Below are 24,965 nucleotides of genomic sequence, written 5' to 3'. Positions count from 1 at the left end.
GCTTTTACCTTTGTACATTAAACACATCTCTTTATTTGCTTCTTGACCATTTTCCCCAGCACTACCAACCAGTCATACTTAGATAATGCATCCCCTAATAATTAACCTATAGCCCTGACAAGTGTTCATAAAAAAGGGTAGTAGTGCATTTATTTGAGGAAAAGGCCTTGTTTTTTAGAATTACCGCATTTTTTTCACAGAATCAAGAGAAAAGTTGGGTGTTTTTTTGTTATTTAAGAGATAAGAATTTGAAATTTACGTTACGTTTTTCCTGAGTTAAGAGATTATTATCGCGTTATTTCAGAAAAAACGGCAAAAAAGAACCCATGACAACTTCTCATAATTTTGGGAAACTGGCATGTTTATTTAAAAAAAAAACAGACCATAATTCGTGTTCTCAACGTTCAGGTACATTTTATTTATTTTTGTTAGATTTTATTTTCTTAGTGGCAACAAGTTCGCCAGTGGTTTTATTTTGAAAGACACGACCGGAAACCTATTTTCTTCATTGTGCCTACCTTGACGATGCTCATGACAAGCCACTCATTGATGTAAGCAGCGCCCACGGCTTAAATGAGCCTCGTTCAGGAGCATTTCTTAGTTCAGACACGGGCGGAGAACAGACAGAGACGGACTCTCCTCCTCCGTACTCTTTCTCCATCTCTCTCTCTCTCTCTCTCTCTCTCCCTCCCTCCCTCTCCATCTCTCTCTCTCTCTCTCTCTCCATCCATCACCCATCCATATGCGTCTTTTGGATACCTACCTCTCCTAGAGCGCGTCAGCCTCCCTGGATCAATCCAAACCCTTCACATGTCATCTCCACTGTAGTCCCGCTGGAAGCTGTCCTCATGATGCCTGGCTGAAAGGCTCTTAGCAGTGTGTTCATCCTCCAGCCAAACGCAGCGGGATCGCCCACTGAAGAAGAGCTTGGTGCTGCTTTCCTCCTTGGAGCGCGGCTCTGCGTAATGGATTTACGGTTGACAGAGAAAAGTTGGATTTTGTGAAGAGCCGCCGTGGAGCCCTAAAATGGACAGAATAGGAGGGCGTTTTTAGAAAGGTGCTTTTGGGTTGGAATCACACCGTGAGAGGAAATGCACAGAGGTGAGTTGGATACGAGCTGCCCGAGAATCCGTGATGCGCGTCAAGGTCCAGTGCCTTGGGCAGAAAGAATCGACAGTTTATTTTAAGCACGGATAAAATGCATTTACCTCGTTACCTTTTCTCATTGTGTAGCACAGTGGATGTTTCATTTGCAGGTGATGGTAGATTTCAACACCTCCACAGAAATTAGGGTGGCATGAAATTCTAAAACACTATGCATCAGCTTCAGAACAGATTAAAACCACCTCATATTGTTATGCATTTCTTCTAAAATGAGATCGCTAAAGCAAATTACAGGTAAAAAAAAAAATGCAATCAGACACACAATCTCTCCACAGCTCTCTGCTACACCGTCTCTTTCTGTCTGGTTTATTTGTCTCGTGCATCAACTTGCCCTCCTGTGACTGTTTAAATCTTATTGTTTTATTGCCCATATCACTTATACACATCGCCATTAACCACTGACTGCTTTATGCAAGTTCCAGCATCTGTTGATCTGCTTCCCATTTTCTAAGATTCAGCAAAAGCCACGCAGGTTCTTCTGAGTTTGGTGTGAGCCTGGTCAGTGTGCACAGAAATTAAAACAGCAAACACCAAATGTTTCCTAAACGTGTCATTAATGCTCCTTGTAGGTTTTAATATTTCATCAAATTAAGATGATTCATTATTTTTAATGTAATGCACATTTACCATCCGAGCGTAATGTAAAGAGGGAACAGAGGTTTAGCAGCCGGTTTGGGCACTGCGAGGTGTGCCTCTCTCCATACAGCCTACGTGAGTGCAATCTGATTGTGATTCATAATTATAACGGACAGCAAAGGTTAAATGCTATGTGAAATCTATCAGGGAGCATTGCTCCAATAAGCGGACAGTTTGACTGTCTGCATGTATCTCACTGACATTAAAACATCTTGTCTGTCACATATAGCCTACAATGTCCCTAGGAATGTAGGTGCCATCATTTTAAGTTATTATTATAAATAAAATAGTCCCCAGCTCGTATTACTCCAAACTATTCACAACTATGGTGCTACAATCGCCCTCCATGGCGAGTAAAGCTCTCCTCTCCCAAGTTCAGAGCCAGACGCTGACGCCCGTTGTCGTGTGTGCGCGTGCTGTTGCTCTAGTGACTCCCGCTCCAGCCACTGTCTCGCGCCATCAACACCTGAGGCACGCGCCGCAGCACACGGCTGCAACACCTCTTGATGAGTTCAGTGAAGCGCTCCTGATGCTTTGGTGCGGGCGGTTTACTGCGGCTCGGTGCGGAGCTGTGTGATTGAACAGGTAAATATTTGTAAACGGTGTGGTCGTAGGCCACTAGCTACTGTTCAAAGGCAGAGTTAAATGTTAACGTGTATTCAACATGGCTTAATTCATAGCTTTATATATAATATAATTAGCTGTAAAGTGGCCACAGGTTAAGTCTACCTGCTGGAGAGGCTACCACAATGGCGTCATTCTTCTTTTTGACTGTAAGGGAACATGACGATACATAACTTCATCTTTATTTGAAGCTTTACCAGCCCAGTAGCTGTAGGTTACTGGTACTCTTACCTTGCCTCCTGAAGTGTTAGCTAACTTAGGTGTACTGTCTGGTAGCCATTTGTAGCTGCGTGGTACATCCTTGTAATTGACGTCATACAGGCCTAATTAAGGCCATGGTTCCTTGGTGGGACAGGATAGCCTACAGCCAAATCGCACATTATCAGCTCTAATATTATTTCCAATCCATCTTTAGGCCTGTGTTACAGAAGGCAGCGATGGCCTCTGTTTTTTGTAATGTAAAAGCAGATTACAGCCTTAACTTGGCTTGTAAGCCGAAGTGAGAAGTGATGTAAAAATGAAATGACATGACCTAGAATCGCTGGGTTCAACCCGCGGTATTTTTTTTCTCTCTCGTTATTTAAAATGTCCAGAGGTCAGACAAAACTTCTCTCAGTGGGATGTTACAGTGCCTTCAAATGTCGGGCTTTTTTTAAGAGATAGCTGCACATGAATGACCCAACCTTCAGTATATGTTGACCCTCTTTATAGTGGACTTCAAGGGAGTGGAAAACAGATAGTAAAGAGTGATGCCCATTGAATGACATTCGTTGTAAACTTGTGTTTGTTTCTGCTTTGAAACATTCATCATCCGTTTTTATACACATTAACAAGTTGTTCTCTTAGTGTTGAAGTGACAATGCCTCTATTTAGCATGTGATTTATTTATAACAATACAAATGATGTTATAAACGCCTGCATAAATTATGCAATTTTTGCCTAATATGTTAATTTAAATATTTATATGCTTGATACACACTTTTGCCGCTGCAGCTCATGGCAGCTCGCTGGTTTATAACTCAACAACCTTTGTCCAAAACAATGTTTCCTGTACAGTTTGATTTGTTAATATTTCCAACCAAATGCATTTGAAAGGAAGACATCATAGCTCCGTGTTCCTGCTTTCTATAAGATTTAATGACTGGCTTATATTTAAGCCTCAATGAGAGCCTATAGCATCACTCTGCTATGTGGTGCTTGAGTTTGGGTGGTCTGTTCTCTGTACTCCCACCTACAATTCTTTAATGCAAGATAATGGAGATAGAAGTAATGAGGAGCCCGGAGCCTTGGGGCCATGTGTGTGTGTGTGTGTGTGTGTGTGTGTTTTTGCATATCAAAATCAGTCCATTCAAACATGCATGGTCATTGGTGTGGTGAGGTTCACCATGCACTCCTCTTCCTCCTCTTCATCAAACACCCACCCCTACATCTCTCTCTTTCCTCCTCTCTCCATCTCCCTCTTCCATCCTTCCTTCCTGGGTGCCATTATGCAACGTGCCAGGCTCACGCCCGCTCTCTAATTCGATGTGAGCGGGCCAACCTATTATGAACTCAGTAGGGATCAGGTCTACAGTGGCTTATCAGAGCAAGACAGTGTCAGAAGCTGTAACATGCTCGCGCTCAGTGCAGATATCATTGTAATAAAACATATTTCACCTATTGTCTGTAGCCGTCCTCTGTCCAAATGACTCTCTCCTCATCAGCGCTGTAAGCCTCGCAGCCCGTAATCCTGTTTTTTCTGCTAATGCGTTATGTTCCTGGTGCCTAGAGGCTGCAGATTAGTAGGTTAGAGTCTCATGGAGTGGATGAGAGTTGATGGTTTAAAACTGTCTTTAATGAACTACTACTTGCTGCTCCTGCTACTACTGACATAACTATTATTACTGCTAGCCTTTTCCCATGGCACAGATGCTGTTCTAATGGTGTGACTAACTCCAGAGGTACCAGAGGTAGTAATTGTGTCAGTTGTGACTAACATATTACAAGTGTCTCTGCAGGTGTAACCATTGTACATGTATTATTTTACAGCAACTATTATATTACACTGTATGGCTCATCCAAGAATATTTTATCATTGCTGCTGCTGAAGTTAACAAAGCTACCTTAAACCGCTCTGACCCTACACTTTAACCCTACTCAGTATGCATCAGCATACTTCTACAACAATTAATTAATTAACCAATAAAATAAAGTCAGCTTAATCGAGAGTGAAAATAATGATTAGTCGTAGACTTGTTTCAGTGTAACAAGTACTGGACTATCGACTCTGTGTATCTGAAATGGTGTCAATACTCATTTTCCTAAGTATCCATACTACTGATACAACTTTCTCGCCCTCTCCTCTCTCCAACAGTGAATTGACAAATACACCGCTGCAGTGCCCCCACAGCTCCACCTCCTCTCACTCCCTCACACTGCTGTCTTCTCATCACTTGTCTCATTTGCCACTCTCCTCTTTTGCAGCATGTTTTGTTAACGTGCACTTTATTGCCTTTTGCATGTGTGACAGTCTCAGAGGCTTTTGAACATGTGCACTACTGCAAAAAACTATCGTTTTCATTAGTGTAAAAAAGTTTTAATTACTGTTAATGATTAATACAGTTATTCTACTGTTCTCTGCTACTGACCAAGAAAGGGGAAGTCATCTTTATGTCATAGCCTTGTTATATTTATCTTTTAACAAAAATTTGAATTTGTATGCCCTCAGTGTTAATTGTTTCCCCGATAAAAATGCATAAATTGTCATGGAGATGAACATGCATTTGCATTTACTTCTTAAACAGCAGTGGAAGAATGAGGATGAATAACACTGGTTACATTAACACAGCTGAACCATATAATATATATAGGCGTATGACATCCCATCTATCCCCAGTCTGAAGTTAAAATGTTCACTTCAGTAACTGCAGCCTTGTAGCGCCATCATTTACAAGATGATTTATCACTGAATGCCTCTGCGGTATTTTCCAAGCATTGCCCTTTCATGAAAGCTTTGTATTGACAATGATGTGATTATATCCTGAACTTACACCAGTATTATGAGAGCATGTCTACACTGATATATACTTCATGGTTATCTTTTCCTTCACAGCTCTCCTCTTCCTTTCTCAGCAATTCATCTTATAAATTTAACAATCCAATCAGGGATTAACTTAAAAAATTGTATTGATCTATATTTTATTTGCTATTCATCAAGGTCAGGGTAAATTAATACTGCAGCTTATCACATGCACTTGTTCTCTGGGTGTTTAAGGGTTTCCATGTTTTCATTGTAGAACACAGATATAAATTAAGTATTATGTCACTAATGTGTCATATCTCTGTTTTGCAGCGTGGATACTCTTCTTTCTAATAGAAGAGGGTTTCGCTCTGGCACAGAGGACTAAAGGTAAGCTTGCGCTGATATCCATCAGCACTGTTTTAGTCTGAAATAAGCAGAATTATCTCGTCTTGTATCATAGGACAAAATGGTTCTTTTCTTAATTCTGTCCTGCCTTTCCTCCCTCTTTATTCCCTGCCTGCTATTTCCTTTCCTCGCACCAACGATCCTTCCACTCTCCCTGCCTTCCAATCGTTCCCTCATTGATCCCCTGACTCAATAACCCATCTGTTCGTCTGTTCTCTGCCTTTCTGCTTCAAGATTCCCCAAGCGATCATGGCGGCCAGAGCCCTAACCAGAACGAGTGTGGCACGTGGGTCCGCAACATCAATGGCGGGGTGTTCACATCGCCAAACTACCCCAACACCTACCCGCCCAACAAGGAGTGTGTTTATATCCTGGAAGGTAAAGCAGGGTCCTTTTCCATCGGAACACTTCATCTTGTGCTCAGTCGCTGTTGTCATCAGAACAGCTGACACAGTTTCCCGCCTTTCAGCATATTGCCTCCTTCAGTGAATGTCATTAGTCTGACTGACATTGTTTTATATAACCTCGCCCCTATCTGATTTTCTGTTCCTTCGCTGGCGGGCAGTCAGCCTGACATTTTTCGAATGAGACATCCTGAGTTTGTTTCGCCCCACAGATATAACCCTTTGAAAATGATGGAGAGTGGCGCATTGTGGGTAGCCCCTGACTTTTGGCCTAATCAGAGTAGTGCTGTGTTCATCTCTATTGGCAGGGTGTGCCAGAAGACTGCACTATTGAATGGAACATTTAAAAACATGAACATCTGCTCTGCAACTTACCTTCAGTGGCATATCACTGAACTGCAAGTGTCCTTGTCAACACTTTAGTGTTTACCAGAAATATCACATCCATCAGTAATTTGGTGGCCTGCCGCACTGGAGGCATAATGGAAGTAGCATCATTAGCCGCTATATGAGATAAGGTCTGGGATGTTAGTTGATGTGTTTTCATACTAAATTGATGAACTGTTTGTCCACTGAGTTGAAGTACAGCCTTTCATGAGATGTGTGCCTGGTACTTTCCTTGCTGTGGTGGGGAAGAGATTTTTTCTTTTCACATGGCTCAAGGGCTCCCCCTGTGGACAAGTGAAGCCCAGACCTATTGTTGATGAAAAAGCTGAGGCTCTATCACAGGCAGGCTACTGGTGTGTGCAGTAGTACATCATCACTCCTGAGTAGAGACAGATGGAACCTATCATTTTATGTTATTTGGTCTTCAGAATCACCTTTATCAGTGAAGCGTGTGTACACATTAAAGGAAGTTGACTTGTTTGTTTGTTTCATTTCTTTTGTGCACTTACACAAAAACAGGCATAACATGTAGGTACAAGGACAATAAAGCTGGGCAAACAAAGGTAAATAATAACTATTATGTACAAAGTATGTGACAGAATAGGTGTTTATATCAGTATAGAAATAGGAAGCACCAATGACTGACAATACACATACAATACACAATGCGCTTTGAGGTTGCATTTTTGATGTATGAAAGGCGCTATATAAATAAAGTTTGATTGATTGATTGAATGTAAGTGAAGTTCTGCAGGTTGTAAGCTATACAAATAGTGCAAAGACATGAATACTGAAAGGATATACATGGACTGGATCGTTTGGTACGGTATGTGCATGTATACATGTTTATATACTGTACATGCAGCATGCAGGATTTTTATGGACAATGACAGATGGTATGTACAGTAAAATTATAATCTATAATAACCATAGTAATAATATTCTTGAATGGCTTTAGTCATATTCATATTCAAGCTCTAGTGTTCTGCTTTGAATAGAAACAGAGAGATGCTTGTGTTTGGCACAAGTGCTAATCAGATAGCTTTGTAATCATAATTTGTGGTTAGTGAGACTCATTGATTATGTCATGTCCCCCAGTTCATCAGCTCAATAGATGGAGTGATTGTAGTTTCTGTAGTCTTTCTGTATCAAGCTGTGTCATGTGTGTGGCAGTGCGTATAGAGAGAATGAGACTCAACGCACCAGGGAATGAACACACAGATAGCAGGAAGTGCAGGCATACAAGCTGCTCATTCGAGCAGAGAGGGAGAACGCTCAGGCTCAAATTCAAAGACAAGAAGAGAGACACAAATTCAGTTGCACACTGTACCATACACATGTACCGCCCTTGACATGGCTCTTTTTTCTCTAATGAGGCATGCTTGCCTTCTCCATGCCACAGATGATTCAGCGCCCCACCTCCCACCCTCACCATCTTTATTTAGTATGATTCATCTCCCAAGGCAGGCATGAATTGCCCTTGTTGAATACTTCCTCTGTGTATGTGGGGGGTAATGTTGCTCGAGAGCTCTGTCCATTCAGTATATAGACATACTGTGGATTTGCATGACAGGTGAACTTGTGAACTACAGTTGATGCTGTGGTTGCAATGTTCTGGATTCACTGACTCAGAGATAGCGATGCTCACATGTCAGACTGTGTCTCTGTTTCCGTGTCTATGTCTGTGTGCTTTGTGCATGCAGCTGTGTGATTCATGCTTGTATGTGTGAATATGTGTTTGTTATCTGTAAAGAAAATGAGAGTGAGTGTTTAGCATGTTCTGTTCTTTCACACTTTATGCATGCATAGTTCCTAGATGCAGTGCTTAAAATGCTGTCAACCACAATTGGAAAGCACAAACCAAAGCATAAACATGTGTGGGTGATCTAATTAGGTTTAACATCTGTGTTAATATGTGTAATTGTTATTTGTGCTGTTTTGAGGGAACATCAAGGCAGATTCTTACTCGGAAGTTAAAAGGGAATAATGCCCATTTTTAAAATTCATACATGTTATTCCTATGGTCTAAGGCAGTCCAAAAATATTAGTTAACATGAACATCTTTATCCCAAATCCAAAAGCTAGAGTGCTAAAACTCAAATTTGCGATGTCATAAGGTATAAAGTCTGCAGCTGCTCCACTGACAATGAATTAGAAAAGATGTTCTAGGTGACACTGAGAGTACCCATGAGGATGCTCTGAGTATATGGGTACATTTTCTGTTTTAGGACTGAGAACACTACAATAGAATAAAGCGCATTTGGGTAAAAAAGAAAACAAATATCCTGTGGCTCCACAAAAGCAGGCTCCCATTCATCGTCTATGGAGCAGCTCCAGACTTTATTCTTGATTACATCACAAGTTTTTGACTCACTTCTCCAGTTTCTGGCTTTAAGAGAGAGCAGATCATGTTCACAAATGTTGAACTTTTCTGGCCATAGAAATATTATATTGGAATTAGGTGGTGTTCCCCTTTAAAGCAGAACAGGTGCTTCACTGGGTTCATCCAGTTTATCCAACACACAGAACATATGAAGTACATGTAAGTGGGGCAAGTGTCCCTTGTGCTCACAATGGTCATTAGTCACAGCCTGTGAAAAGACAAAACATTCTCCTTCCTTTATATTAATACTTGTTAACTCAGTGCTTTTCTTCAGCAGTGCATACTCCCTCATAAGCAAATATTCCTTTATCATTATGGCTTTTTCCATAAATGCCCTGTCATGTCTAATTATAGCTGTAAGGAATACTTACACATAGTAAAAGTCAGCTATGTCTGAATGACAAAAAGCCATGATTTTAACAGATAGATAAGGCCAGCAATGTTACATATTTCATGTCTGAAAGGGAGCTTTACTTACCTATAGTACCCTTCAAATCAGACTTAGCCAACTTCTAAAAAGTTTGCACTCCACACAGTCGGCTGAGGGGTTAGAAGTAACAGTTGATGTGCTCAACTTCAAACTCCAGATTAACTCATATTTGACTCTACTTTGTGCTTTAGAATACCATCCAGATTTTCCTTTGTCCCCCAAAAGCTAGATTTAATTTAATTCCTGTTGTGGATTTACCCCTTTTGTTTCCTTTCTCTCCCTACTCCCTTCACCAAAGCTCTGCCTAGACAAAGGATTCAGCTGGCTTTTGATAAGAATTACTACATCGAGCCATCATTCGAGTGCCGCTTCGATCACATCGAAATCCGTGACGGGCCATTTGGGTTCTCGCCGCTCATTGATCGCTTCTGTGGGGGAAAGAACCCAGGCCTGGTTACATCGACAGGACGTTTCATGTGGATCAAGTTCACCAGCGATGAGGAGCTGGAAGGCCTTGGCTTCCGCATTAAGTACACCTTCATTGCAGGTAAGGGCACCCAAACTATATGCAGTTCATGCAATTCCACAGTGCACCCTCAGAGAATGTGATCTCACTGTGAAAAAACATTCTTTTTTAAAACATTTTTTCTTGTTTGTGTTGATTAACAATGAAAGATTACTTAACATAGGCTAGCTGGACATCCACACGTTGCCCATCCAACATCACAGCCTTCTCTCTTCACTTTTCTTGCTCTACAGCAGACACGCTCAACATCAGAGCCTCCTGAATCTAAACCCAATATACCTAGAAATCAGTTTCTCCCATCAGGCAACAGATATTAGCTTCAAACAGACCCCTTTCTGCTTTATCTGGCCTGCCTTAATGGGATCTTATCTTGTGTTCTCTGCTTACCCATTTCTGCTGTGTGGATTGAGAGTAATGTGCCTCCCAAATCTTATCATTTCAGACCCTGATTTCCATCTGCACGTGGGTGGACTGCTAAACCCCATCCCAGGTAAGCTCTTCAGCATTTCGCCAATTTGTGTTCGATCCTTTTTGAAGAGCTCCTCGGTGCTCAGAAGCTTACCCGAGGCGATCTCTGCCTCTGACGTGAATGCTGAACGTGCAAATGTACCTTGACAAGCACACAATTGTACATGAAGTGAAAGGATGTACAGACACACACATGCACAAACTGAAACACATGAAGGAATGCACACCTCTTTTATCCTGCTCTCTCCTCCATCTCTTTCTGCCTTTGTTCCCTCTTATTGTCCTTTGTCCTAATCCGCCGTGCTCACTTCAATTCCACCTTAAATCCTTTACTTCTTTAAATAAAATCCTTCATCTGTCCTTCTGTCTGTCACGATCTTCTTCTCATCCTACCCCTCTTCCTCTTTATCTTCTGTTCTTTCTTCTCCCTCTCTGTTTCTCCACTCTTCCCTCTGTCTTGCTTCTCTCACATGCCTCCATGTGACCCCTTTCTCACCTTCCCTGTCTTTTACCTTCCTCTCTCTTTCTTTACCTTTCTTCTTACCTCTGCTGCACATTTCCTCTGTCTCTGTACAGACTGTCAGTTTGAAATAGGCGGATGGGATGGGATTATTCGCTCCAGTCAGGTGGAGGAGGAAGAGAGAGTGAAGCCAGGTGATGCACTGGACTGTATCTGGACCATCAGAGCTCCTCCTCAGTCCAAGGTCAGTACAAGGGACCAGATTAGTCATCAGAAATCATGGGATGCATCGCTTTGATTGGATTTTTCAACACGTTTGGTTTCTTTAAAATTATACGATTTAAAATAGCTACCATTGAGTCTCTGCTTCTGTTTGAATGAATCGTATTCAAAGCCATTTTAAAATATCTGCCACATGCACGTCTTTATGTACTTAAAGTAGTTATATATGTAAACATCCTGACATCTCACAACATATTGAAGTATTCAAAGTATTATTAATCTCATCTCTTTGGAATATTTGTTTAAGACACTAGCTGCACTGGAAGACTGAAGAATATTAGAGGCAAATTTTACATCTGAATCATCAGCAACATTGCTCTGAGTTATGTCCTACCATTTCACTACCCTTGAAGGCACTGACTTATTTTGCTGCACATCCCTCTGACTGCATTTGATAAGCTGAATGTTTATTTCAGTCAAAGCACTAATGTTTTCTAATTATTGTAATCAGTGTAAATGGTGAAAAACGGCATGGAGTTGCTTTTTTAAATAAAAAAAAACTAAGCAGGACCACATTACAAGTAATACAAAATCTCATCTGGCTGGTGACGCATGCAATTTATCCCAGAATAGATATGAATAGTCGTTGACAAAAAAAGAAATCTGATGAGGAATCATTTAGAAATTTACCATGACGTCTTGCAGTGTAAACACAGTTGAATTGGGGTGATGCTCTGAATATAAACAGAAACAACTCAGAACTTCTGAAGGGTTGTGGAGTCAACTCTAAAATCCCCCAATGTACTATCATTCTGTTGAACATGCTCAACAGAATGATAGTACATTGGAGTCAACTCTAAAATCCCCCAATGTACTATCATTCTGTTGAGCATGTTCCCCTCTCTGTTGGTAGATTTGCTCTGGCACTTCACCTTGAGAGTGTTCTCTATTTTTTTTTCTTGCTTGCTGTAATAGCAAATGTAATGTCAGTGTATGTTTCAATGGAATATTCCAGTATCAACATACGCAGTGGATTTGGTTGTCAGTGGTTTTCCTGATTTACATGTTTTGTATGAATGCATATAGCTGCATACAGCTGTGTTCTTCTGTCACTGAGAGCAGATCTGTCAGTGGTCTTGTATGTATTATGATCTTGATTTAATACATAATGCGTATTTGAGCAGTGCAAATACACAGAGAGGCAGCATAGGAAAAAAGCAATGCAGGCAAATTTTATTTATAAAATATGGCCCTGGAGATTCATAAGCACATTTTCAAGCCAAGAGTGAAAGCCAAGAATTGTGTTCTCATAAGTTCTGATATTTATGAGTGGATATCCAAAACCCTGTTGAAATTACAACCATAATTTGCTTAGCCTTGATTCATTGCTGCTCTGTTTCTCCCTCATGACTAAATGAGTCATCAGCACGCTCCTATGCTACTCACTTGCCACAATATACTGACACACAGAAAATTCATGCACATCTAATTAGGTATAAAACTGCAGATGTACACATGCAGTCACAAATTACATAATATACTGTCACATAGAGCACTGTAAGCAATTACCCAAACACATTATACACTTATATGTTTACAAAGTAAAATTAAATGCACAAGTAAACATTCATGCATGGCTCACACACATGCTCTACCTAACTTCTCTCACACACACATAAGTCTCCACGGTCATTTTCATTTCTACATGTGCTGTGTGAGGCAGCGGTGAAGAGGATCTGAATTTAGCAACAGCACTGAGTTGCCTAGTCAGATATTAGCCCAACGAAGCAGAAGGAACAGAGCAGCACACTCAGCAGCAGTATAAGAGCAGCTACTTAACTGCTGCATGTTTACAGGTGCGTGTGTGCTAAATGTGCCGAAGTTTCATCTAAGTTGTCTCCCTGTGGCCAAGCTGTTATCATGTAATTACTGCTGACTTATTCAAACAATTTAAAGACATTATTTTGTAATAACTTTGCAGGTTGAAGTGTTACACTATGATATGTTCAGGCTAACTAATGTGCAAATGAGAGGCTGCTGTTGAAGCAGGTGGCTGGACAAGTGGACAAACCACAGGCTCTGTCATTTTTAACAGGTGACACTTTTACATGTCACAGCAGGAAAAGCACAGGTTTAAATAATAAAATGAAAGATGGCGAATGGCGGGTTCCATTCAGCTGCGTCAGTTTCAGGGTCTTGTTAATGTGCACTGTCAAACTGTCATCACGACTTACTGGGACACAATAGAGCTGAGCTGTCATTAATGTTATTAGTACCACCTGTGCCTTTTCTATACTAAGAACAGTCAAAATGTCTGCTGAGAAAGAGGTATGTGTAAACACATGACTCAGGCAGAAACTCAAGTTATTTTGAATAGACCTTTTTACAGCAGACCTTGTGATGGTGAGAAAAGCAGAGGTGTAACTACTAACATTAATAACAACACAGTAGGTTTAGGTGAGCCAGTTCCAGAGTTCTATTGAACATGCTCACTGACTGGAATGGCTTATTGTTAATGTTTTACGTGGACCTGTGAGAAAGGAAGGAGTTTTTTTCTTTGCTTGAATTTGGAGGACACACTGTTGTATTTTGGGGGGTAATTCCTACATTTTCCAGCTCACTGAGAAAGATGTTCCCTGGCTCTGTATTTGCTTAATAAGACATGGATGAGGTAAGGGGACTAAATCATGATTCAGAGTGATGACATTGTACTGGCACAGATCTATATCTAAATATAGTTACTCTTTCTGTTTAGAGAACAGTTCCAAAATTAATTGCAGCCCAAGAAATTAAAAAACTATTATAGAATATATTACAAGAATGAATTAACTGGGGGGGGGGAATAGCAACTAATTAAGGAATGAATAAAGGTGGTCCGAAACCTTTACACACACTCTTTCTGATCACTTTTAATCATAATTCTTTAACTCTTTATGGCTCTTCATGTAACGCGTCATATGTATTGATATGCAGAGTGAACCAAAGCTACTGTCAGGACAGAAAGTGACAAGAGAGTGGCATGAACACAGTAGGAGGGTTAATGGGTGTTACCACAATATTAAAACATGGTATCCTGGGATCCTGGGAACATAGCTACTCTCCTGTATTTTGGCCAGCTGTTTGATAGTCCAACCAAGAATATCATATTAGACAGTAACAGGCTGTTGTGTTTGGGTTGTCATCATCACAGGTAAGAAGTTCACCAACTGTTCACTCACACTGTAAACCTGAGTATCATGAAATTTTACCTGACATTCCCACTGGCATTTACTGCTTTGTTAGCTGTTTGACCACAGCTTCTGACTTTATGAGGAACATCCGAGCACACCACTAGTTTAACACTTTGAGGCCAGACTCTCTCATGTGGGGAGGATATGCAGGTTCAGCTCACTGACCTTTAGTCCCAGAGGCATTCTCTGAATTGAGACACATGAGAGAAAAGAGGGGGGTGAGGGGGACAGCAGGCTGCAACATAACACATATTTTCAAAGACTGACGTTTTCTAAGTAGCCAGTTATTCATATATGAATGATACATGCTTGATCTTTTCTATTTATTATCTGTGTCTGGGCATTTTTGCTTTACTGCTTTAATGCAATGTAATATTTTTTCATGTATTTGCCTTCATTAAGAATTCAGTTGCTGATTATGGTAAGACAGCTGTGAGATGAAACTAAGTATTGCTGTGGAGGTCTGGTGCTCATTCGCCTCCACATTGATTTGCATCTTTTGTCTATCTGCAGATCTACCTGCGCTTCATGGAGTACCAGATGGAACACTCTAATGAGTGCAAGAAGAACTTTGTGGCTGTGTACGATGGCAGCAGCGCCATTGAGAACCTCAAGGCCAAGTTCTGTAGCACCGTGGCCAATGATGTGATGCTGGATAATGGTGTGGGAGTCGTGCGAATGTGGGCTGATGAAAAGAGCCGACTCAGTCGATTCCGCATGCTCTTCACTTCATTTGTTGACCGTGAGTACAAGTCTTCTTGACATCATACTTCAGCCTTGACCCTGTTTTTCTACTTTGTTCCACCAATATGCCTGGAGGGGATTGTGCTTTTGGTCGTGTGTGTGTGTGTGTGTGTGTGTGTGTGTGTGTGTGTGTGTGTGTGTGTGTGTGTGTATTTGTTTGTCCACAACTAATCTCACACACTACTGGACCAATCAGCCTAATATTTTGTGTGCACATTTATGACTGTGTGCTCAAGGACCTCTCCTGGTTGCAGTGAATTACATTTATTGAAAATCCTGTTTTATTGACTGTTTTATCTGATTCCATGTCCTTGTTGCACTTTGGGTTGAATGTGTTTAGAAGAGTGGAGATCACCAATAGACAAAGTTCCATCCCAGTTTCCCTCGCCCCTTCTGACTGTGTAACTCTCTGTTATGGACTGAAAGCACCGTATGTCATTACTTTACCAAAACAGCCACGACTTTATCCACCCACACACAGAAACAGACACAAAACAGTTGATTTATGAGGTCCTGCATTCTGTCTGCATCAGTAGTCACTAACAGACACTGTGTCAAGTGTCATTTCAGCGTGGAAAGCTAATTACACTGTGCCATGTTTAGAGCATAGATATGAGAAAACCAATTATTTACTCCAGCATTTTTAAATAACTGAAAGCATCAAATAATTTTCTGATATGCATTTCACGGCATGATACTGTGCTAATTATAGGCCACTTACAACAGGAAAATAGGAATTTATCTATTTTGGTGAAAAGAAAAGCTGAGTAGGGTTAATGGATCTACTGGAAGTAATTATACATTAAGCTTCATCATTTTTGAAGGACAAGAAACTTTCAAACAGATGCTGTTAAAGGTTGCACACAAAGTAGCAAAAATTGCCATGCAGGAAACAGTTTTTCTGTTGGCACACCGTAATATTTTCATTAAATGCCTGAATAGACTGAGATATTAATTGCCACATTCTCCTACGCACTCTCCAAACCCTGGGTGAATGCTAATGTTGTTTTCATCAGCAAACCCATAACCATTGCAGTCAGAACTTAATGGCCTTTTAAATTCAGCAAGGGTGGTTTTTTTTTTACTCCGAGAGTCCTTAAGACCATTTGGATCCTCATTAATTCTGATCACACAGTTCATCTCAGAGAAGTCTGAAGTCTCTTGAATAACTCCCAAACTTTATTTGGTCAGAGTCAGCGACTGGCTCAAAGTTTGCTTGGAGGTCAGAGGGAACCATTAATCTTTGTCACTCAGAGAACAAGATGAGTTTTGCCTTCCGCACTCCATCATCCTTAATGTGCTATAATCTTCCGGCAGAGCCCCCTCTGACATGTAAACCAGACATATTAAGACTTTACCTAACACACTCACACCCACGCGCACATAGTGTATGCATTCAGACATGAGTTGTGTCTGTGTGTGTGTATGTTTGTGTGTGTGTGTGTGTGTGTGTGTGTGTGTGTGTGTGTATGGAGGGAGGGTGAAGCATTGTTGACAGTCTGTGAGAGGCTACATTTTGAAGGCGGGACACACATAACGAGTTTGGAAGCAAGCACAGTGTCAGGGGAGCGAACCCGTCTGAAGGCTCACTGGGAGATAGATGGGGTGGACACTCTAACACACACTAGTTCATACACACCCTTACACACACATATACATATCCCTTTGTCAAAATGATTTAACCCTGAGGCAGAGGACGCACACAGGGAAAGGGAAGTGGAGGCTCAGAGCTCTCATCATGGTGGACCTCTGAGCAGTGGGTGAAGCTGGCAGGGTGGACCACAGTCTGTTTCAGCTGTGATAAAGACTCAGAGAGAGTGTCTGCGACTGCACATCGAGAGGTGGAAAATCATTGTCAAAGGGTCCAGGAAAGGACACAAGCCATGAGACAGGTTGAATAGTTTGTACACGCATTTTCTTGTCATAATGCTTTTTCTTTGACACTGATAAAGACAATAGTGAGATATCTTATTGTTTTTTACACAGTCTTTGTGGTAGAGATGAGATTGTGTGGCTCAGTTCCTGCCTGTTTTGGCATCACATCCTGGGGCTGTATTCATAAAGCTCCCTAGTACAAAGAATTGCTCCCATCGAAACTTCTGAGAATTATGACGTTTTCTAAGAATTTCTCCTTATAGTTAAGACTTGATCCTGGTAAAGATAAAAGTTATTCACAAAGCATCTTAGCCCGTAGGAGAGCTCCTAAGGAGAAAAACTGCCAGGAGCAGGGAAGAAGACTTTTAAGAGGCTTACGAGTCTCTTAAGCAGAGGAGAAAATACAGAAAGACAAAGAGGTAGGAGGAATATTCTCCAAACGCTGAATGACAGTGAATTAATGAAATGCTACAAATTAGATCATGCAGGAATAATGTTTGTGGTTGATCTCAGTCACATCTTCCACCCAACATAATAACGTTATAACACCAGGAATTAAAGTGATCACAACACTAAGATATTTGGCAATTTGAAAAATGCAACAGTGCAGAGGAGACGACTTGGGTCTGTCACAACCTTCCATCAGGAGAGTGATCATGCAATTACTTTCAGCCTCATACTGTAATGTAATTCATTTTGATTCCACTGGGTGTCCACACCTTGCAGGCTCAATCAATCACACATTTTGTATGAATGCATCATACCTAGCAACTGGGTCAACAACACCTCCTTACTAAATTAAAGATTCTGTCCCTTCCTTGCTCAAAGATACTCTGAGAGTTCTCCTAAATCGCTCTGAAGCAAAGGCTCCTTGATAAAATTTTAGGCTAAGTTAGGAGCTATCTGAGTATTCTCAGAATGTTTTGTAATGTGACCCCTGGATCCATTTTCTGTGTACATGTTTGTAATCAATTCACCAAATATTGTCATCCTGATTTTTAATATTATAATTTTCCTGTTATTATTACTGTCTACTCTGTACACACGACAGGTGTTGCATGTCCTTCTTCTGCTGCTCCCTCTGAGAATTCTGCACTTTTTTGTTCCCTGTTAAAAGTTTTTTTTGGGGGGACCAATTTGTAAAGTTTAGATTTAGGATTGGCCAGACTTGACTCAATAGAAGAGAGTTAACAAAAGTAAAAAAAAAAAGGATTATGCTTTTTTATTTCAAATTAGCATTTTGTTGTTGTTAACACCTCAAAATAGCAAAATTGTGATTTCATTTGATCACAAAATGCACTTACCATAGTTGCACACAGTGAAAATGTGACAACACAGATTCATTTTACTCTTTTACTTCTACTGCTCTTCATTTAGTCAGAGGATGATTTCAGAAAGATTTTGTCTTTAGTCTTGGACATTTTTTTGTATGTGTTAGACCTAACCTAAAGGGTTGGACTTCAGATAGGCATCTGGTTCTCATGTATTATCTCCAGGACTAATTTACTTTGTATTCAAGGTGTAATCAAGACTCTTTTCAGCCAACAAACATGGCCAACAGCTTTGTGGATATACATTTTTACCTGTTAGATCTGTGTTCAACCTAGTACATCAAAGCAGGAAAGTAACTCTCAACCACAACACATAATCAGTCGTAAATTTTGTGTCTGCCTGCTACACAATTCCTCAGGCCTGATGAAAAAAATCTCATTATAGGACACATAAGAAATGTTATGCCACTGCTTTTCAACTGACTTCCACTTCACCCATCTCTATCCCCACACCACACATAGCTTTTGCTGCAGCCCCAAATGGTCTATACCAAAACCCAGACATCTGCATCTTCCCTCAGCCTTGCAGCTCTTCCTTCTGACTGGCAGTGCATCGATCTCCTGAGCCCAGCAGCCAGCATCAATTACCAGTCATCTCCGTCTCTGCCATCGAAGCCTTCATACGCCAACAGTCACTTTAATGTGGGATGTCTCACGACACTTGTCTGACCATTTGCACCACATGAAGCCATTTCAACCACCACCCCACCCTCTGCTTTTCTTTTCATCTTTTTCCATATTTCTCCTCTCTGCCTGCTCCTACTTTTCCACCCTCCCCCCTCCTCTCAAACTCCCCTGACATACAGGCTGCAGTTCAGTGAAGCTGCCATCTCCTCCCCTCATCACCCCCTGATGTTGTGTCTGCAGGAAATGATGATGTATGGCCTTGTGGTCTCCATTAGACCTCTAGTGTTTAAAAAAAATAAAAGAAAAGAACATTACATATTTTTGCTACATGACTACACATATCTACATCCAAATTATCAATTTTTACAGTTTTTGTTATTGTTTTATCATTATTACTGTCAAAATAGCTTCCAGTCCTTTTCCAGTGCAGTCATCTTTTACTCAGCACCGTTACACAGCTGTTTTCCTGTTGTAGTTGTTTTTTCTAAATTCTATCATCTCTGTGTATTGTCTTTTGCCCGCAGCCCCATGTTCAGCCAATACATTTTTCTGCCACAGCAACATGTGTATTAACAACTCCCTGGTGTGCAATGGAGTTCAGAACTGTGTCTATCCATGGGATGAGAACCACTGCAAAGGTAATTGTCTTCTTTCTGCCAGCTTTTCCCAAATGAGGTTATTAAGGTTAATGAGGTTTTATTTTTGCAGGTTTTCAGGGTTGATATTCTAATTTTCTTTCTGTACATTTGTTTTTTGTGTGTGTGTGTGTGTTTTATTATTTCCTCTCTCATCACCCTTTCCCACTGCAGAGAAGAGATCGAAGGGGCTTTTTCATCAGATCACTAAGACCCATGGCACTGTAATTGGAGTCTCATCAGGCATCGTTCTGGTTCTTCTTATCATCTCCATCCTGGTTCAGATGAAGCAGCCAAGGAAAAAGGTAACTCATCCTTTGAGGCTGACCTTTTGTTCAGCAGGAAAGCAGACTGAGCCAGAAAAGAAGAGACACGTAACTGAAAGTGATGGTGAGACTCTAGACCAGGTGGGGGGGACACGAAGCTCTGGAGACAGGGCAGAAAGATAAAATCCAGTGCTGTATATCAAGAGAGATGTTAAGCTTCAATGTGATTTTATTTTTGGTTTAAACTGCTTTCTGTTAAATTTATTTTCACTTGGGTTTGTGAAAAACATTTTTACAGCTTGTCTGTTGAGGCTTCTGTCGGTAAAGAAATGTGTGTCTCTGACTCTGTGACACTACTGGACATAGTGTAAAATGACAAATGACTTCTGACTTCTTTTTTTTCATGTTTTAGATAGGTGAAAAAAATTCATGCCTTACCCTCTTACCACCTTTTTACACCTGAAAGCCCCTGAAAAATTTCAGATCTTAAGTATTGTAAGTGTTCTTGTTGATCAGATGTGTTTGACAGTTGTCTGGCAACATAAGAAACAATCCACCAGCTGTCATCAGATTCTGACCCAAGTGTTGCTACACTGATTGGAAGTTTTCAATGTCTCTTTTTCTAGCTGAGCCCATCCATTTAAAACTTAAACCTAAAACCAGACAAAAACACAATTACAGAAATTTGGAAAAAACATTTTATGCTGGACCCCTTTACTAGTAGGAAACAGAGAAGATGGGGTTTCAGTTGCAAATCTAATAAGGGTTTTTCTGTTTACTATTGTCTTGATATATGCTCATATCAGTATGAAAACTCATGGCCTGCTAATCATTGAAGTTGAACTGTCTGAATGGATCCTCTTCTTTTCAAGGTTGTAGCTCGCAGGCCCGGTGTTTTCAACAAGGCAGGCTTCCAGGAGGTCTTCGACCCACCCCACTACGAGCTCTTCTCTCTACGTGACAAAGAGATATCGTCAGATTTAGCTGACCTGTCTGAGGAGCTGGACAGCTTCCACAAGCTGCGGCGCTCCTCCACCATGTCCCGCTGTGTCCACGAGCACCACTGCGGCTCACAAGCCTCGGTGGCTACTGGCGGTGGCAGTATGAAGCACAGCCGCACCACCCTGAGCTCCATGGAGCTGTCCTACCACAACGACTTCTCCAAGCCACCACCCATGAAGACTTTCAACTCCACGTCCAGCTACAAGAAGAGCTGCTATGGCTACAAGCAGCATTCACAGACTCACGACTGCGACCAGCAGGTCATCGAGGACCGCGTCACAGAGGAGATCCCATGTGAGATCTATGGGCGTGGTGGAGGAGGAGGAGCCACAGGTGGAGCAATGGGAGGAGGAGGAGCATCAGGGATTGCAGGAGGGGGGATTGGAGGAGCAGTGGGGATAACTGGAGGAGTGGCGATGGGAGGGGGAATGGGTGGGGGAATGGGTATGGCAGGAGGAGTGAACATGGCGGGGCCTAGTGGCATCGCTGGAGGTATCGGTGGTGGGATGGCAGGAGCCTGCGGGACCCTGAGTGTCCGCGGCAACAGTGCTCGTAACAGTACCACCATAGTTGACCCACAACAGCGCTCCATGTCCATGGACTTCTAGATGGTGAAGGGGGGAAGGAAAGGAGAATGGAAATGCAGAAAGAGCCGGCATTTCACTCATGGAAAGAAGAGAAGGAAGAAGAGCTGACAGGAGAGTCACAATAATGTTTAATTGATCACTCCTCTCTCTCTTCTGCCTTTGTTTCAAAGCAGTATTAAAAGTATTGCACATAAGGATCTTCTCTCAGAGTCTCTTCTGAAGGTTTGGGGAAGTGGCAGACAAGAAAAAGGATCAAAAAGAGTCAAAAACAGGAAACTGTTGGATCTATTCTTCAGGGTGCTGAAGGATGTAGGATGAAGGGAAGGTGGAGACACCTTGTCTCTCCTCCAGTCTGATACTCATTTAATCTCTCCTTTTCATAAGAAACATATGAGAAGCGGGTTCTCGCATGCAGACCCAGACTTCATTCTGTTTGGAAGCCTAGAAGATCAGGTGACCACTCAGAGACAAGGAGAGAAAAAGATGAAGAGATGTCCGAGACTGAGTTTCTACATTTATTCACCTGCCATGCACAGATATATGATATATAGTGCGTCTTCTAATAATTTGAGTCTTTATTTTTGTCAGTGTACTGTACTGTTAAAACCAGTATATATCCGGCCTCATGATGATGCTTGGCTTTTAACTCTTTAATCTTTTTCAAATGTTGCTCAGATGATTTTACGAGGATGACCTATCCACGACATATGGTGTTGATGATGATGAGGATTAAGTTGCTGTTGATGATGATCAGAAAAATGATGACGATGACAAATGTTAATGATGTGATATTACTATAATAATTCTGTAATTTTCATGGTTACCTCACACATACACAGAGGGTACGCTCCACTCAGTCTCTCCTCAGGAAGAGCACATGAAGAGACTGTCTTATTTTGGTAGGAAATAGAGAAAACAAAGTCTATTTCTGCTCTGTGAGCTTTATAGGATATGGGCATTCAGGCTATGAGTGATCATTTATGGAGTATAAAATGATTGTGAGACCTGGACTGAATCAAAATAGCAACCATCCCACTCCCAAACCCCACCCTTACCAGGAGAAAATGTAATTTCTCAATTCCCCCATGAACTGAGTGTGTAAAACAAGCACAACCTGTTTCCCTAAAGAGACAGACATGTAGCCTATATGGGACTCATTTATGATTTAACCACTGGTTGTATAATTTCATTCTGTTGAATTAAATGAGACCTTACTCACCTCCCCGTGTGAGCTTTTCTGTTCACTATAACCAAGACAGATGGCACAACCCATAGGCCGGAGATGTCACAGCAAGGTAAGGCACACATAACGCAGATATAAAAGAGGCGTTTGACTTTGCAGAGAAAGATATTTACATGCAAAGATGTTTTAAGCGTGAATTATTTTCTGAATTGTGTGAACCTTAAGATGTAGTTACAGGCTGAATCTAAAATTTAAGGCTGATTAAGTCCAATTGTTGCAAGATGAACACCTCTGCTTCAATCATTATTGAGAAGAGATGTATAAAGATAGCGCAGCTCCTCGTGATGGCAGATTTTTGTCTGTCACTCGCACGCACACACACACACACACACACACTCCACTCACCCTTTGCTGTCATGATGCATTTGTCCTGTCTCATGCTTAAGGCACACTTAAAATATTTAACCTTCAGATACTCATTGCCACATGCATCAGGCTCTGGTGACTGGGTCGTCTGTGGCACAGATGCATGTAGCCAATGGAGGCTTAAGGTGGTCTCGATGTATAATAATAACTAATACAGCAATATTTTCTGCTGGGATCTGATCAGATGTTACTGAGCATCAAATTCTACTGGTTAAAGTGTCAGAAATCACTTGAAATTAGAATAATTGTAACCCGAGCATTAAGAAATTGGGTTTTTGAATATACAAGGTTACACATTACTCAAAAACTACTTATACCTGTTAGAACTATGCCATTATTTATCTGCACAATTCACATGATTAGCTGCAATTTCATCATAAGATACCATGTGGTATACTCAAAATTAAACCATTGTCCTTGCTGGGTATTTGTACAGCAATACTCCCACATGGGTTGCTCTAACACCATGGAGAAACACATGAATATCACTCAGAAGTTCTGCAGTAGAATAACATGCAGCCAACTGTAGACAGACTGTTCTCATCTTTACATCTGCTGTTGTAAACCTGCTGAAGAGTTTAACAACAGTCTGGACATGAGGAACTGTTTCTCTACACAATATGAACAGTGATATGTACAGCAGCATTTGAATGAGCCAGACAGATTATTAATTCCCCATTAGTCAGAATGATACATGACAATATCCGACATATAAGATGTGTCAAAACTCCTCTTGAGATATAAAATCGTCTTTGTAAAAAATCTTTAAATGAACCATTTCTAATTCAAATTATGTCATTCAGAACTTCGTTTTGTCTGTCTCGTCTTAACAAAGTTAGGACAAGTTGGAACTGGAGAAATATTAAACTTGATTTATTATGAGCCAGTCATTACCAGTTTGAATTTAATTTATATTCATTTAGAGACTCAATAATATGTCATGGTAAAAGTATTGTAAATACTGATTGTATCATTTTGAGGTGTCAGAATGTAATGACAGATATAGTGAATAAGCCTAGTGTTTTGACAAGTTAAAGCCTAATAATATAACTATGTATGACTAAATATTTTCAATACCTACAAGTGTTAATCTGGTCAAGCTAATGAATATACATCTTACTGTATTCTGTAACATACATGTTAAGTGTTACAACAAATGTGTGATGATCAATAACATTTATCTGAGGATGCAGCTGTCAAAAATAAATATCTCACTGCATTTCATAATAAGTGGGGGCAATAATACAGAACATAAACATCATATAAACTTAACACAGATGCACAAACAGAAACTGAGGGATAAGCCTACTAAATTAAACAGCTCTTTAGGGACTGTTCGTTACTTATGAGAGGGAACGGTGAGGTGCAAAAAGGTGGATGCATGTCACTTTTTTTTTAAGCACTGGTGAGAGATTTAGGTTTTTTATTTTGGCTTAGAGTAGTCTCGCTCACCAGACCTTTCTCAAGAAAAGAAAGGTCTGGCTGGGCCGACTCTCACTTTGAGATTGGAGGAAAAAACGCCCCAGCTGCTTGTGCTTCTTTCAACCAATCACAATCGTTCTGGGCGGTGCCACAGCAACAGTGCACTTGCAACACACCTACAGGACGCGAACCATGGCAGAAAAATGGCTACATCCCCGCAAGATCAAACACCGCAAAAGTTAGTAAAGGACATGTTGAAAACAGTTGAAAACTGCTACACAACCGAAGGTGGTAGGGCGGGACTTCAGCGGGTGGCTCGTTCAGCCCAATGAGAGGCTGATCTATGCAGCGAACTTCCGCCCACTCAGACTAGGTTTAGAGTAGAATAGTACAACTTCAAATGGCTGTAATTTGCATTTATTTTACAACCAATTTTTAAAGAGAACATGTCTTCTAAACCCTTTTGGAGGGCATGTTCTCTTTAAAAATCGCTGTAAGTAGACAGTTACCATAGCCAGAAACTGGGA

General features: G+C 41.0%; 1 protein-coding gene across 1 annotated transcript; it reads left to right on the top strand.

Moving 5' to 3' along the window:
- Positions 1 to 582: 582 nt before the first annotated feature.
- Positions 583 to 22,627, top strand: neto2a (neuropilin (NRP) and tolloid (TLL)-like 2a). The gene is made up of 10 exons (XM_033626361.2): positions 583 to 1,101; positions 5,756 to 5,812; positions 6,065 to 6,208; positions 9,733 to 9,981; positions 10,403 to 10,450; positions 11,005 to 11,132; positions 14,854 to 15,082; positions 19,442 to 19,555; positions 19,727 to 19,857; positions 20,691 to 22,627. The coding sequence occupies exons 1-10, from the start codon at positions 1,092 to 1,094 to the stop codon at positions 21,426 to 21,428; spliced, it is 1,848 nt and encodes a 615-aa protein (XP_033482252.1). The 5' UTR covers positions 583 to 1,091; the 3' UTR covers positions 21,429 to 22,627.
- The last annotated feature ends 2,338 nt before the right edge of the window (positions 22,628 to 24,965 follow it).

The sequence above is a fragment of the Epinephelus lanceolatus genome, chromosome 2 (assembly GCF_041903045.1).
Source record: "Epinephelus lanceolatus isolate andai-2023 chromosome 2, ASM4190304v1, whole genome shotgun sequence".
NCBI lineage: Eukaryota > Metazoa > Chordata > Actinopteri > Perciformes > Serranidae > Epinephelus > Epinephelus lanceolatus.
This window is presented reverse-complemented; position numbering and strand designations above follow the sequence as displayed.